The sequence below is a fragment of the Diplotaxodon limnothrissa genome, linkage group LG16, assembly GCF_057381915.1.
Source record: "Diplotaxodon limnothrissa isolate DT_005_m linkage group LG16, D_limnothrissa_male_GT1.1, whole genome shotgun sequence".
NCBI classification, from domain to species: Eukaryota; Metazoa; Chordata; class Actinopteri; order Cichliformes; family Cichlidae; genus Diplotaxodon; species Diplotaxodon limnothrissa.
In genome coordinates, this window is record NC_140611.1 from 27,881,283 (window position 1) to 27,896,007 (window position 14,725).

A 14,725-nucleotide genomic window follows, 5' to 3' on the forward strand; every position below is an offset into this window, starting at 1 on the left:
GTTTGGCCAAGAAACTGAATGAAAAATAACACTTAAGAATATGCTTGGGAATGGAGGGAGGTTTACTGTGATATTGCAAGTTGGGCACGAGGTGAATCACATAATCATTACCTGCCGATCATGCTTTAGACTGGAATTAGTGTTTGTAAGATATATATATATATATATATATATATATATATATATATATATATATATATACACATTTCTGCAATGTTTTGCAGAAAAATGGCAACCAGAACCCCCAGATCCTCTATAATTTCCTGGATTGATATGACAATGCAATTTAGCCACTCCAGACATACTGTGTTGACTGTAGCTTTGCAGCAGAGCATGTCAGAATGAAATTTGAATGGACATTTCTATTGCATGCCTAGCCTACATATTCTAATCACAGTTGGAGCATGCTAGTTCAGACAGGATTAATTAGAGCAAAATCACTTTGAGTTTGGAGCAGCTAGCCTAACAATATTCATGGTAAATGAAAGCATAAGAAATTTTTGCACGTTTTTAATTCACTTACTAATTTTTTGTCTCCTTTCTAGTATAAGTTTAAGTTAAACTGAACAGCTTTTCAATTGCTTGTCATGATTTGATTCAGGCTAAATCAATAGTATAAACACTGTTTTTGTTTTCTGTATTAGTCTCATAAAAATATACGATGTTAGTTTTAGGTTTTAGGTACAAAATCTCTTAGATTCTCTCTATACTGGTGTCACAAGCTACTTGTAATCTACATTAACCCTTTAAAGCTGGTCGGAGCGGGCATGCTCCGTTTTGCGTAACTATTTTTACGTCCCGGTAGCACTGCAACCACTTAAGCTAGTGCAATAATTGTTTTTGCACATGAAACCGGAGGAGTTGTACTTACATCTTATGCCATCAGCTTGTCCTAAGTCACAGTTTCCTTCCACATATAGCTTTGCAAAAACTGCATAAAAAGCACTTGCAGCAACAAAAACACAATATTCCAGAAACACGCTTTGCCGATCCGATCAGCTGTTTGTAACACTTCCTACGTCCATCAGCACGAACTATCGCATGTCCGCCATGACCTGCCCGAAACCGGAAGTGACGTCATTTTGCGGAAATGTAGTTTTTTACTATCAGGGCCTTATGAGCCTATACTGGTGTTTTTAAAAGTTATGTTTGACTTTATGACTTTCTGTGTCGTTTCTGGGATGCTTCGAACTCATATTGCACTAAATTAATTACTCACTATTAAAATTTGGGCTATAATGGTTGTATTGATGTATATTAACTTGAAATGGTTCCAAAAATGGCACTACAACATGTAAAAATATAATATAAGCTCTGGCGGACTTGGTTCTATGGTAGGTCTTAAAGGGTTAACCACAAGCCACATGAAGATAGTGCTTCCTTCAGCCGTTTGCAATTACTACAGAAACTCCAAAGAACAAGCACCTTTTGTTTCAGCTTTTTGTGTTGCTGATGTAATTTTTTGATAGTGGTAAGCTAGTGCTACGGACCCAACCTTCACTTTTAGGGATTGGGCCCTTTGGAGTAATTTAGAGTGTTGTTAAAGGTAAAAGCTGCGAGTGAAGAAAACGTCTGATGTGTCAGACCACAGATATGCCCTGTGCACCATCTTTGCTGTTCCTAGAACAGCTCTCTCCTGGAGAGATATCTCGGATGTTATTCCTGGAATCTACTGGAGCTCCTCTCTCAGTTTGGGGATCACAGGGACCACTGTAGCCTTTACCTTCCCGATCTGCAGTAGCTGCTCTGGCTCCTCCCTTGGTATTTCTCAAGCTACTCATGTTCATTCTTCCTGATGTTGCTATCGCTTAATATTGCTAAATATATACGGCTATAACAGATATAGAGATATATTGATAGCGTGTCTCCAAACAACAGCATGAATCACATTACCTTTACAAATTAACCTACATTTTGAGGAGGCAGCCTGCTCTTCTCAAATACATGTAGGTCAGGCATATACCTCAACATTCAGTCCAATTTGGATCCATTAGGCTCAACATTTATTTTTCCTGGTTTGTTTGTTTGTTGGCTGATATGGCCATTATAGTGATGGGTGGTAAAAAAAAAAGATGCTTTGAATTTCCCTTTAATTTTGTAATTTTAGATTACGCTCATCCCAAAATAAATACATAAAATTGCAAAAAATAGAATTAACATAAAAAAGCACCTCTGCTAAACAGTTGTTGTTTTTTTTTTTTGGAAATTCAGTTTAAAATGTTACCAAAGGACTTTCAATCAGAAAGGGTTTTATTTTTTTCGGTAGCTCTTATGCTACTGTAGTTACTCTGATTGTGCACTGATGTGGCAGAACCCATTTCTAATCACATTTAGTGTTCAAAATTACAGACACAATTGTGCCTTTCCATCCACTTGGGACTCTAAGAGCAGCTGGTTGAGATGAAAAAGGGGAAAGGGAAGGTGACAGTTCACAAGCTTTAAAAGCAACGTTAGAAATGGCTGCTCTGCCATGAAACCATCCTTTGACTTTTGATCCCCTTAAGACTTCAATTCATACACGTGAAACCTAACGTTCAAGGGTCGTTGTGTGTTTTTTGTAGGCAAAAATGAAGCATAGTACAAATGTGTTACTGTTTGTATGAAACTAATTGTAAGTAATGCCTTCATCTTGTTTCAGAACTATTTCATATGCAGATATAAATTATCTATGGTGTTTTTTAAAGTTACAGTAATTCTTGGCTGTGAATAACTAGAAGTCAGCTGTTATTATTATCTTTTACTTATTTACACTTGTGCTTTCCCTGCTGTAACATGTGGAAATGTCTTTATTTTAAAAAGGTCTGAGATTGTGATTTAAGGCATTTTGTCACATTTAAAATCAGCATTAAAATTACTTTACTAATTATTTTAGACCTGCCTGTGTCAGCTTTGGCAGCTTTTACTGGAACTGAGTCCCGTCATCGTCTTCCAACCTTATTCTCATAGCAAAGTTGACTGTTTTCAATACTTTTTGGTTTTTAATTATGCACATGCACCAATTCTGCACCAGTGTCATGCTATATGACCAGCTCGCTGTATGGCCACATGCACGTCTGTTTAGATAACTGAGGCAGTCTCATTAAACTGAAAATAGAAGTACTGTAGAGCAGCAGTTTTAGTGAGTTAATCCAAAAGAAAAGATTAAAATGAGGGACAATTTCATACTTTGAAATTGCAAATTACATTAATGGAACGGATAAGAGGCTAAATTATGCAAAGCCAGAAAATGTAGAGATAAAATACAGATTATCTGCATTGAATAAATATTCTAATTTTAGAATATAGTAATGTACAATGTACCTCCACATATAAAAAGTACAACTTCATCTAATTTAAATTAGAGTGTTGTCACCTTGAAAGACAGGGTCGTTTCAATGTCCACCTGTGGACCACTTCTGCTGCTCCTACTACATTTGAATAACTCTCTGGATGTCCCACTCTTACTGCTTGTACTTGATTACCATATATGTTCTGTTCCACTGTGTAAAATTGCCAACTTCAATTTCATTTTTAGGAAGAGGATTAAGATTTGGGAGTCAAATCCAGCAAGCAGGAACTCATATGCTCTTTGTTTTTGGCCAGACGTGGTGCTGTGTATTATGGCAATGCCGCCGAAAGGACATTGTTTAGGAGCCTTGTGTGTTTTTTCGGCTGCCAGCTTGCAAACCTAAGCCGTGCTGCCGTGTTCTTTTTAGAGAGAAGAGGCTTTGTTCTGGGAACTCTTCCAAACAAGCTGCACTTGTTCAGTCTTTTTTTACTTCAATTGTCATGAACTTTAACATTTAAAAACTAACTGAGGCCTTTATAGTCGGTCCACTCACTGAAAGATTGTTTTGACAGAGCTGAATACTTCAGACCAGCAAACTGCCAAAACTCAGCTTATGGTCAGTTGATCAGTTAATCAAGTATGGAAGTAGTAAGGGTAACCTTAGTTTTTCACATGATTACATAGAGTCCTGTGAAAACTCCCCCCCCCCACAGCTGTAGTTTACTTCAACAAAGAAGTCATGTTTGCTCTCTGCACAAGTACAGGTCGATAGTGAAACGGCACAGGGAGACATCCCTGAAGGGCAAAGAGAGTGAATTTAAACCAGGTAAGGTGTTTGCTTTTTATAGGCAGAATCACAAACCTTGGTAATCGCTCTTCATGGAGGACTTTCATGGTTATTTTCATGACTTTTTGCTCAGAAACAAACTTATGTCATCTTTTCTTGATTTATTTATTATCTTTGTCATCTACTATTCAGGAGTAATACAAAATTAACCACTTTATTATCTCACTAAAACCACTTTACTTAGTTTGGTTCCTCCACATTTGACAAGTTGCAGCTCATTTAAGATAAACAGTGAATGAGTCAGTGAGTAGATCCGGTACAACGCCTCCAAAGGTTTTTCATCGCGTCGTGTTTCAAGACATAAAATACAATCACAGTGTTGAGCGATTGAGTCAAGGAGCCTGAGTGTTATAGAAAATCCTGGGGTGCAGGCCCACGCATGATCAATGGCATTTCACTCCCAGTGGGCTTTCTAAATACGACTGGGTTTTCTGAAAGGGCTCAGTCTCGAGAGGCCCCATTCAAGATGACAAGAGAGGACTGACGGGCATGGCACACACACAGACATACACGCACACACAATTCTCCTGCAACACGTGCACCTGTTTTCAGGTGCACATAAGCACACACTCTTACTAAGTCAAATTTGTGCTCGCGGTCACTCTGCTGCACACACCGGGTTTGTTCTTATTATTTTCTCTTCGTTTCTTTCTTTTTTTTCTCTCAGACACACACAGTCAGCAGGAGGTGAGTAGCGTGGCTTGGAGATAAGACTGCTATCAGACCTTCATCAGGAACAGCTGCACTCTCATCTGTCTCAGCAGCCCTTTTCTTTATCAGTTCCATCAACTCGTCCTCCCTGTGTTCTCTCTGTCCTCCTCCTGTCTTTGTCCATTATATTTGAGACGTTAGAGGCTTACTTGAGTTCTAAAGGAAACAATATATTATTTTATAGATATTTGAAAGGCACAAGGCTTTACTTTGAATTGAGGGATATAATTTGACAGTGCTATTAAAAAATGCAAGGCCAAACCATGTGAATAATCCCGAGGCTTCGTGCAGCTTGAGTCTTGCTTGTCAGAATGTGTAAGCTTCTACTTTCAAATTCTCACTGTAATCATAGGCTTATATATCTTATATATCTCAAGATATAATAAAAACACAATCTGTCCTTAGCTAGTCTTAAAATTAGATCAATACAACCTCAAATGAAGTATAAAAGACGGCCTGTTACACCATGTCATGATTTATTTATTATCTAACCCCGATTCTGTTTCCATCCAAATTAAGAAGGTAAGTAGCAGCCAGGCGCTTCTAATCAGATGCACTTAATTAATTGATGAACAGAAAATGTGATCACCTCAATGAAAGAAGATGTTTTACTATTTTGCTCATCTGCTGTCTGCTATGGTGGGAGCTTAAAAACTTTATAAATGCCTGCAAACCTCAATGACATAAAACAGCGTTGTAAAGTCCAGAAAACAGTGACCTTAAGTTATTGCTGCTAAAGATGTTCTGCAGGCTTTTGAATCAGGGGGTTAACTTAGTTTTTCCACACACTGCTTCTGCATTTTGGCTTAGTTTGTTCAAATGAATGACACACAGTAGTATGCCATGTGTTAAGGTTAGGTATTTACCTAAAATAAAGACCTGCTAAGGACGACATATTTCCTGATAATTTTGCATTTTTAAAATTTACATTTACATTATTAAATATTAATGACACAAAGATAAAAAAGAGACATGATGGATTCCACTGGCAACAAAAAATGCAAAACAATTTCAGCCATGTAGAGTTATGAGTCTGCAGATTGCACAGAGTAAGAAAAACAATAATGTGATGGGAGCACTAGTGTATATTACTTTGCTATTAGAGTAGTGTATTCGTTTTTGTGTATATTTTGGGTGTCACATTTCTGTGATCAACTCATTTCTCTGTTGCTTTAAGCCAGTGAACCCAAAATAGGATTTCTGTTTTAGCATTTAATAGAACAGGATTGTTTACTTTTCAAGAATATTTCCCATCCTGAAGTGCTGAGAAATGCACACAGAGGATGTTAGAGGGTTAAAGAACAATTTAAAACATTTCTTGCTGGAATGAGATTTCAATTTGCTGCTGAAGATTAGAAGTGAGTCAGCAGTCGTGTCTGCAGTGGGAAGGTCATTCTACAAATGTAGAGTCTGTAAAAAAGAAGAAAGTTTATTTATTTTTTTTGTTTTTGCACCATTAAATGAAGCAGAAGCACCACAAAAACTGGGAAAGACAACATAAAACTGTTCCCGATAAACAAGAGAAGTGACCACTAGGGGTCATTTCTATATTACCCACCATTAAAAAGGTATTACTATACAGAGATTTTGCACTATTTAATACATTGCATGACAGTCATATATGCCTCATTATGATATCTGTTCAAGTGCAGAATAAAAAGCAGTAGAACTTTTAATCAGGGCAGTTAAATGGCTTGTTTAGCCTGAAGAGCTTCTTGAATGCATATTTGATGAACATTTTCATGGTACTGTGCAGATCAAAACAGCTCATTTGGCATTTTGATGTTGATGGTGGTGGAAAATGTTGTCTAATATATTTCAAATTCTCCTGCATAGTGCTCACTTGGGTTGAGACCTGTGGGCTTTCAAAGTCACATCATACATTTGACATTTTTTTCGTAATCAACACGTTCAATGACCTTTAATACCCCGTGGAATATATTGTCATCCTGGGAAAAAATGATCCTTCTCCCATCAGAATAGAAGGCTTCAGCATGGGAGAAAGGTGATCAGTCAGAACAGATTTGTATTGATTTCCCTCTAAAGGACAAGTGGACCTAAACTGTGCAAGCAAAATACCCCTCACAGCATAGCAGAGCCACAAGATGCTCTCATTGGAGGGGCTCTTGTTCCTTTAATTTGTCACCAGTCTGTTACTATTTTACAATAAACCCTGCCGCACCTTGGGTATCTCAGTGGTTTAGTTAAGGTGTGATGTCACAGGTTTGTTACCTGGCTGGCCATTTAATAAGGGATGCTGAGGTAACTTTGTGTTTGGAGCCACAGAGCTTTGACCGTGGAAAAAGTAGGTCTCGTTGATCAACCCCCAAACAGAATGACATATCCCTTTTTGATGAACAGATTTGAGAATTTTATTATTATTTTATTACTTAAAATTTTATATATTCCAGGAAAGCTCGGTTTGTCAAGCTTTTTTAAATCAGTGTTTCTGTGAGCGTGCAGACACTTGAGCTTACTAAAGCCAGCAGTCCCCCTTCATGTTTTGATGAGAGAAGCTGATCTCTTACCTGTGTCTTATCACATATTAGATCTGATATAACAATGTGCTGAGCTTTGATGGAGTTCTGGTGGGAGTATTAGGTTTGTTAATGTGATAGAGCAATGGAAGTGCTGTTAGTGTTGCAGTGTAGGAATCCACCAAGCCCGCTGGAGAAGATGATTAATACACTCTTTGATGTCTTACCGGCAAAGTGTCGTGGAGGATTAATCCATTTATAATGGCTCTGATGCATGTGTGTGTGTGTGTGTGTGTGTGTGTGTGTGTGTGTGTGTGTGTGTGTGTGTGTGTCCATTGCAGTGGAGTTTAAGAAACTGGACTTGGCTTCATTGCAGTCTGTACGTCAGTTCGCCCAGAGCTTCAGAGAACGGGACCTGCCGCTAAATATTTTGGTCAATAATGGTGAGTCTTTGTGTTCTGTCCTTGTGTTATATGAGCGTGCAGCCGGACTCTGCACAAAGTTTATCAAATATTTATTGAGAGAAGTAGAAAGCCTCTGCGCAGCTGTGTAATTTCAATGCAGTCGCCTGGCTGAATTTAAAGGGAGTTTGAGAATTAAACACAGATCCAGTCACACTGTGAAATGTTCTGCACGCGTCCTTGGATACTGTATACAGTGGGGCAAAAAAGTATTTAGTCAGCCACCGATTGTGCAAGTTCCCCCACCTAAAATGATGACAGAGGTCAGTAATTTGCACCAGAGGTACACTTCAACTGTGAGAGACAGAATGTGAAAAAAAAATCCATGAATCCACATGGTAGGATTTGTAAAGAATTTATTCGTAAATCAGGGTGGAAAATAAGTATTTGGTCAATAACAAAAATACAACTCAATACTTTGTAACATAACCTTTGTTGGCAATAACAGAGGTCAAACGTTTACTATAGGTCTTTACCAGGTTTGCACACACAGTAGCTGGTATTTTGGCCCATTCCTCCATGCAGATCTTCTCGAGAGCAGTGATGTTTTGGGGCTGTCGCCGAGCAACACGGACTTTCAACTCCCGCCACAGATTTTCTATGGGGTTGAGGTCTGGAGACTGGCTAGGCCACTCCAGGACTTTCAAATGCTTCTTACGGAGCCACTCCTTTGTTGCCCGGGCGGTGTGTTTTGGATCATTGTCATGTTGGAAGACCCAGCCTCGTTTCATCTTCAAAGTTCTCACTGATGGAAGGAGGTTTTGGCTCAAAATCTCACGATACATGGCCCCATTCATTCTGTCCTTAACACGGATCAGTCGTCCTGTCCCCTTGGCAGAAAAACAGCCCCATAGCATGATGTTTCCACCCCCATGCTTCACAGTAGGTATGGTGTTCTTGGGATGCAACTCAGTATTCTTCTTCCTCCAAACACGACGAGTTGAGTTTATACCAAAAAGTTCTACTTTGGTTTCATCTGACCACATGACATTCTCCCAATCCTCTGCTGTATCATCCATGTGCTCTCTGGCAAACTTCAGACGGGCCTGGACATGCACTGGCTTCAGCAGCGGAACACGTCTGGCACTGCGGGATTTGATTCCCTGCCGTTGTAGTGTGTTACTGATGGTGACCTTTGTTACTTTGGTCCCAGCTCTCTGCAGGTCATTCACCAGGTCCCCCCGTGTGGTTCTGGGATCTTTGCTCACCGTTCTCATGATCATTTTGACCCCACGGGATGAGATCTTGCGTGGAGCCCCAGATCGAGGGAGATTATCAGTGGTCTTGTATGTCTTCCATTTTCTGATGATTGCTCCCACAGTTGATTTTTTTCACACCAAGCTGCTTGCCTATTGTTGCCTATCAGAAATTACTGACTGATGTATGGGTTTCACTTTAACCTTTGCGTTTTTTGTGTTTTATCTCTATTACTTTTTTATGTAAAATGTTAAATTAGTCTTGTAGCATTTGAATTAAATTCACATTTGAAATACTAAAATGCATTTTTTTGTGTATCAAATATTTGTGTGTGGATGTGTGTGTCAAGCGGGTGTTATGCTGGTTCCTGAGGGGCGTACGGAGGATGGATTTGAGCAGCACTTCGGTGTGAACTACCTGGGACACTTCCTTTTGACCTGGCTACTCCTGGATACACTGAAGGATTCTGGGAAATCGGGTCATGTCTCTCGTGTGGTCAACGTCTCATCCTCAGCTCACTGCATCGGACAGATCAGACTAAATGACCTGAATAGCCGGTAGGTACACACAAACACAAATGTCCAAAGACATGCATCTGATGCACACAATACCTGAAGTTAATAACAAATAATAAACTAATAAATAGTTAAAATGATATATAGACTTTAAAAATGCTTGCTTCAGATGCAAACTGAGTCATTTCATGTAATTGCTATTGTCACAGTGGTCATTAATTTTTCACTTTAGTGTTTGGTGGTTATCAGCCATTTACTATTGAGCCACAAACATATTTAATGATGTGTGACATTCACATTAAGCGCTTTATTAAAAAAGATAAAGTCAACCCTTCGATATTCTTTAAGAAGAGCGGTTCACATCCTTGTGTATTGTGCTCACCTGCCTTCTTTATGCTGAGATCAGTATTACACATCTCAGTTTGGCACAAGTGGACAACTGTTGGTTCCAGTTGGCTCAGTATCGCTCCAGCTCTCAACACTGCTGTCAAGATGTATTAACAGCCTGAATATCGTCATCATGTCGTTACATAGATATATTGGTGTTTAATATCCAAGGTCTTAAACTCAAATGCTGATTTAACTCAGTACAGACTTCTTTTAGTCCAAAAGCCTAGCATAACATTTATAATACCCTTGTTAAGTTTCGGGGACATTATAAATATATTATGTTATTTAAATAATAATTTTAAGCTTCTATCATACTCCACACATTATATAGTTGAGGACAGAATTATTAATATTTTATTAATTAATTCCTTTTTTTTTTTTTTGAGGAATTTAGTTTGTTAGCAAAGTGAATTAATATAATTTAATCAGATTTTTGGAAAAGCTGTGTTAAAAGTTTCTTACTTTTTCATAGGGAGGATAATAATTGACATTCTTTCTTGCTCTCTCTGTATTCAGCCAATCTTACTCCTCACATGCTGCTTACTGTCAGAGCAAGCTGGCCCAGGTGTTATTCAGTTTCCACCTCCACCAAGAGATGCAGAGTGGAGGTTTCCAAGTGAGTTCGTGTGCCGTGGATCCCGGCATGGTGGATACCGCACTCTACCGCCACCTCTGGACACCCCTCCATCTGGCACAAAGTGTCATCGCTCGCCTGCTCTTCAGGGTAAAACACGGCTCTGCATTTTCTGTTGTGTCCCAACTGTAATATTCACCTTGTAGAGAAGTAGCGCACAATGTACGGTTCAGATCAAATATAGTTGACATGTGCTTAAAGTAAATGCATTTTATACTGTTCACACTGTATCACAGAATGATCGCAGTAATTGAGCTTCAAATTATTTTATTGTTAGAAGAATAGCTTGTAACAACAACATAGCAACCCTGGATAATTTAAGTGTTTCCTCAACTCTTGAGTTGCAGTTTATTCTGCGTTGTGAGGTTTTGGAACTAGAAATCTCTAAAAGTTAAAACTGTTAGATGTGAACCTACAAACTTGACTGTGGGCACTCTACAGATTGTATTATGAGATGAAACAGACACACACACACACACACACACAGTCCATCCACCCTGCTGAAAATGGAAGTGCTACTAAAACTCCAGCCCCTTCACTTTGTGTTACATTTTAAAGCCTTCTTTGCATAACTTAAAGCACTGACCCCAGGCTGCTGTTAATGTCCCTGAGATTTAATGGAAGAAGATGTGTGTGCATGTTTGAGCCCCAAGCCACAGTTGTCACATTTGCCTGTGAGCACAACCTTTGGAATAGTTTTGCCCCACATACAGTATGCAAACTTATTATCATGTGAAATAGTCCATGTAATTATTAACTAACACACACACATTTATTTTGCCTTTTACAACACCTTTTTATTTTAAACTCGGGGATTAAAGTTGGATTTTGCCCTAAGATTGGGTGTAATGGTGCCACATCGGGAAAATACGTAGAAGCAGGTTGTTAAATGAAGAGCACAGAGTGATTCTGACTTTAATCTCAGAATTCTGATTTTCTTTTCAGAATTCTGGTAGATAGACTATTAACGAATACTTGGCATATTCACAAAAAATTATCTGTTGTATATTTAAGAATGAAGATAGAGTTTGCAAATACTGACTTTTGAGTTCATTAGAATTGTGCAAAGTCTGTTTTTGCATTTTATACTGTATTTCCATCTTTCAGTAAATTGCTGTTCCTATTTCCCATTTCCCATATTGAAAGTCAATGAACCTAGTACAATTTCTGAGAGTGCGGCACAATCAATATCCAGAGGAAGTAATAATAGCAACAAAAATGCAGCATCCATGAGAGTAAAGCAGTGAAGTGGTGAACAACAAAGCAATAGATGAGCTAGTATGAGAAGGTTCAGGTTCCTTTATTGATGCCCTTAGGTAGATTTCTTTTGCAGTTAAAAGAGCAGGCAACCCATCAACCAGACATCAAACACAGACACTGGCTACATATACAGAGGGAAAGAGAGCATTCTCCAGGCTTCAATAAAACCACAGCTTCAAACCCCCAAACTAATAAATACTATAAAAAGGCCAAAAAAATTTAATAAATTAATGAATACATTCAAATTAAGTGCACAATTTGCAATAGCTTTTCAGCTTTTTCCCTCTGGAAAAGATGAAAATCCCGCAGGGGATGGGAATCATCATTTAAGAGCTGGCCATCCTCTGCAACTGCCTGGTATACATCAACTCTAGGCTAAGCTGCAATTTACCAATCAGCTGCCCTGACCAGTTTACAGTTTGACTCAGTTTGTTCCTGTCCTTCAAAGACAGGTCACCATGACACCAAGGAAAAAGATAAAACTGACTCAATAAAAGATTTTAAAAAAATATTGTCATAATGGTCTTATCAATATGAAAGGAGGACCTTGATGACCCTTTTTCAACATTCGAGGTTCAAGAAGTTTATTGTCATGTACACTGCAAAACACAATTGGTTACACAGAGTAATGAAATTCTTACTTTGCAGGTTCCCTTCACACAACTAAAAAGACTAAAAACCAACTTAAAAGAAAGTAATAATAAGTAAGTAAAATAGTGCTTGTAGATGTGGTGTAATCAGAATTTAAAGTGCAAGTAGTTGCAACACTGTCACAGTGATAATATATACAGAATATGCAATATTACAGTGTATATGTAAAGATACGTACAAAAATTGCAAATTTACAGGTTAATATAAATGTACATATATATAAGTGTTTTGGACACTGCTTCACAGTTTGTGTGAAAATTCAAGCTTGAATCAATAATAGTCCCCAGATATTTGCAGGGACACATTCCTTGGTTTGACCCTTAATGTTTGTGGAATCAGATATGCTGGAATTTTTCCTGAAATCCGCAATTATTTTCTGGGTTTTCAATATGTTGAGCTGGAGATAACAATTTTTACACCACCTGAAAAAGGGCTCAATAGCATGTTTATGGCTGGTTTTCCTTTCCGTGTATGTAAAAGACTGACAATGACCGTGTCATCTGCATACTTTAAAATGGCCCTACCATCAAGCATCCAACTGCCGTGGAAACCGTTGCCCCTCCCCAATCACAGAAAGAGTTGGGTGTTTTGTTGTTGCTGTTGTCTTTCTGTACTAAAACTCCTGCGTGGATGGAGAGACTTTTTAACTACAGACAGCAAAATGAATTATGAAGAACACGTTTTGCTTGCCAATACCCCCCCCCCCCCCTCCTTTTTTGTACTTAAAAATTCAGCCCTTCAAGCAAAATGATAATTCACTTAGAAGAACAATTAAAATTGATGTTTGAAATTATTGCACAGTAGTACAGCATACACACATCACAGACAGCACTCACGTACTGTTATACACGAGTATGCAAGTGTGCTGTTAAAGCTTTCAGGTTGTGATCCTCTCTCTGCTCAGAAACCTGCTGCTGGTCTCACTGCTGACACTGAGATCATTGTTAAAATGCATCAACACCAGCACTCTCAAGCATACGCTCAACCATGAAAACACACACACACACACACACACATGCTCTTACCCTGAGCCGGAGCTCTTTAAATTTTTAATTGTGTTTATGTGTTTGTCCCTAGACTCCTGAAGAGGGTGCTACCACTGTGCTCTCTGCTGCTCTGTCACCTGCTCTGGAGGGAGATTGTGGAGGAGGTTACTGGGCCAATGGGTGCAGGGAGATGACAACACCGCTGACCTTTGATCCCCAGCTGCAAGTGAGCCTATGGGAAATCAGCCTCCAGTTGCTGAACCTCCACTAGCATGAGACAAGGATGACCAACAGGACTAAACCCATTTGACAACATCAGATAAAAAAGACCCTATATTCAGGGCGGCCAGCCATTCTCTCCTCCCTTTTTCATACTTCACATCAGGGCGTTGCTAGCAATTTGTTACAAGTGTCATAATCCAGTGCTGGACTGTGATTGGTTGTTTAGAGAGCAAAGATCTCTTTCTTTTAGCGTTTTTTTTTAAGTTTTATTTTTTATTTTCTTTTTTCCAGACCTGCCAAAGAAGGGCTACAGGGGATGGAAGATGCTTTCTTTGCTTTTCACTGTGAGCAAGCAAACATATTTGCACACACACACAACCACACTCTAGGGTTGTAGCTATATGTCATTTTGCTGTCATGGATAGCAGAGAGTTGCTGTTGGCGCCATCTAGTCAGATATCAGTTAATGGCACCCACCAATGATATGATGAGTTTGATTCCCTGATCGCGTATCAGAGAATCAGTCATCTGCTATGATACAAACCTTACTTTGATTTTTCAATTAGTCCGGCCCACAATAACTAAATTCCTCTTGGAAGCTTTTTCACATCAACAAAAAATTCCAGTAAAATAATCCAAAAGCTTAATTTTGGCAACAAAATAACATATTGGTCAAACCCTAGCATACGCGCACATACAGTACACACACATTTACACACTACGACAATGATCTGATCTGATCCTGCCTTGCTGTGGCAAGGGAATGTGATGTCATCAGTTTGCGTTGACACATCACTGCGATTTCTCAGATCGTATTGCCATCCGGCCTCTTTTACTGGGAGCACTTTGTTTTTATTGGTTACTATTGAATCATGTTAACTGCTGGTTGTAGTTGCATGAGTAGATGTTTTTACAGACGTGAATTTAGCTGAAAAGCTAAGAATCCATCATCGTCTCCTCTTTCCTCTCTCCGGCGCGCAGTAACCCAATAAAAGATGTTCCTTTTGACTGCTAGGGGGATTTGGGAAGAGTTTTAAAAAAGGGAGATATTTCAGATAACAGTAAGCCTAAATTTGGAATGATTCCCCTTCGACCCAAGAGTGATG

General features: G+C 38.9%; 1 protein-coding gene across 1 annotated transcript in view; it reads left to right on the forward strand.

Moving 5' to 3' along the window:
• Nucleotides 1–13,781, forward strand: part of LOC146616366 (polyprenol dehydrogenase) — a 33,764-nt gene extending 19,983 nt beyond the window's left edge. Inside the window, exons 4-7 of the mRNA XM_085374399.1 lie at nt 7,645–7,746; nt 9,311–9,518; nt 10,383–10,590; nt 13,489–13,781. Of these exons, the coding sequence (XP_085230525.1) occupies nt 7,645–7,746; nt 9,311–9,518; nt 10,383–10,590; nt 13,489–13,668 (698 nt within the window). The 3' untranslated portion in view covers nt 13,669–13,781. The remainder of the gene's footprint in view (nt 1–7,644; nt 7,747–9,310; nt 9,519–10,382; nt 10,591–13,488) is intronic.
• Nucleotides 13,782–14,725: the final 944 nt, after the last annotated feature.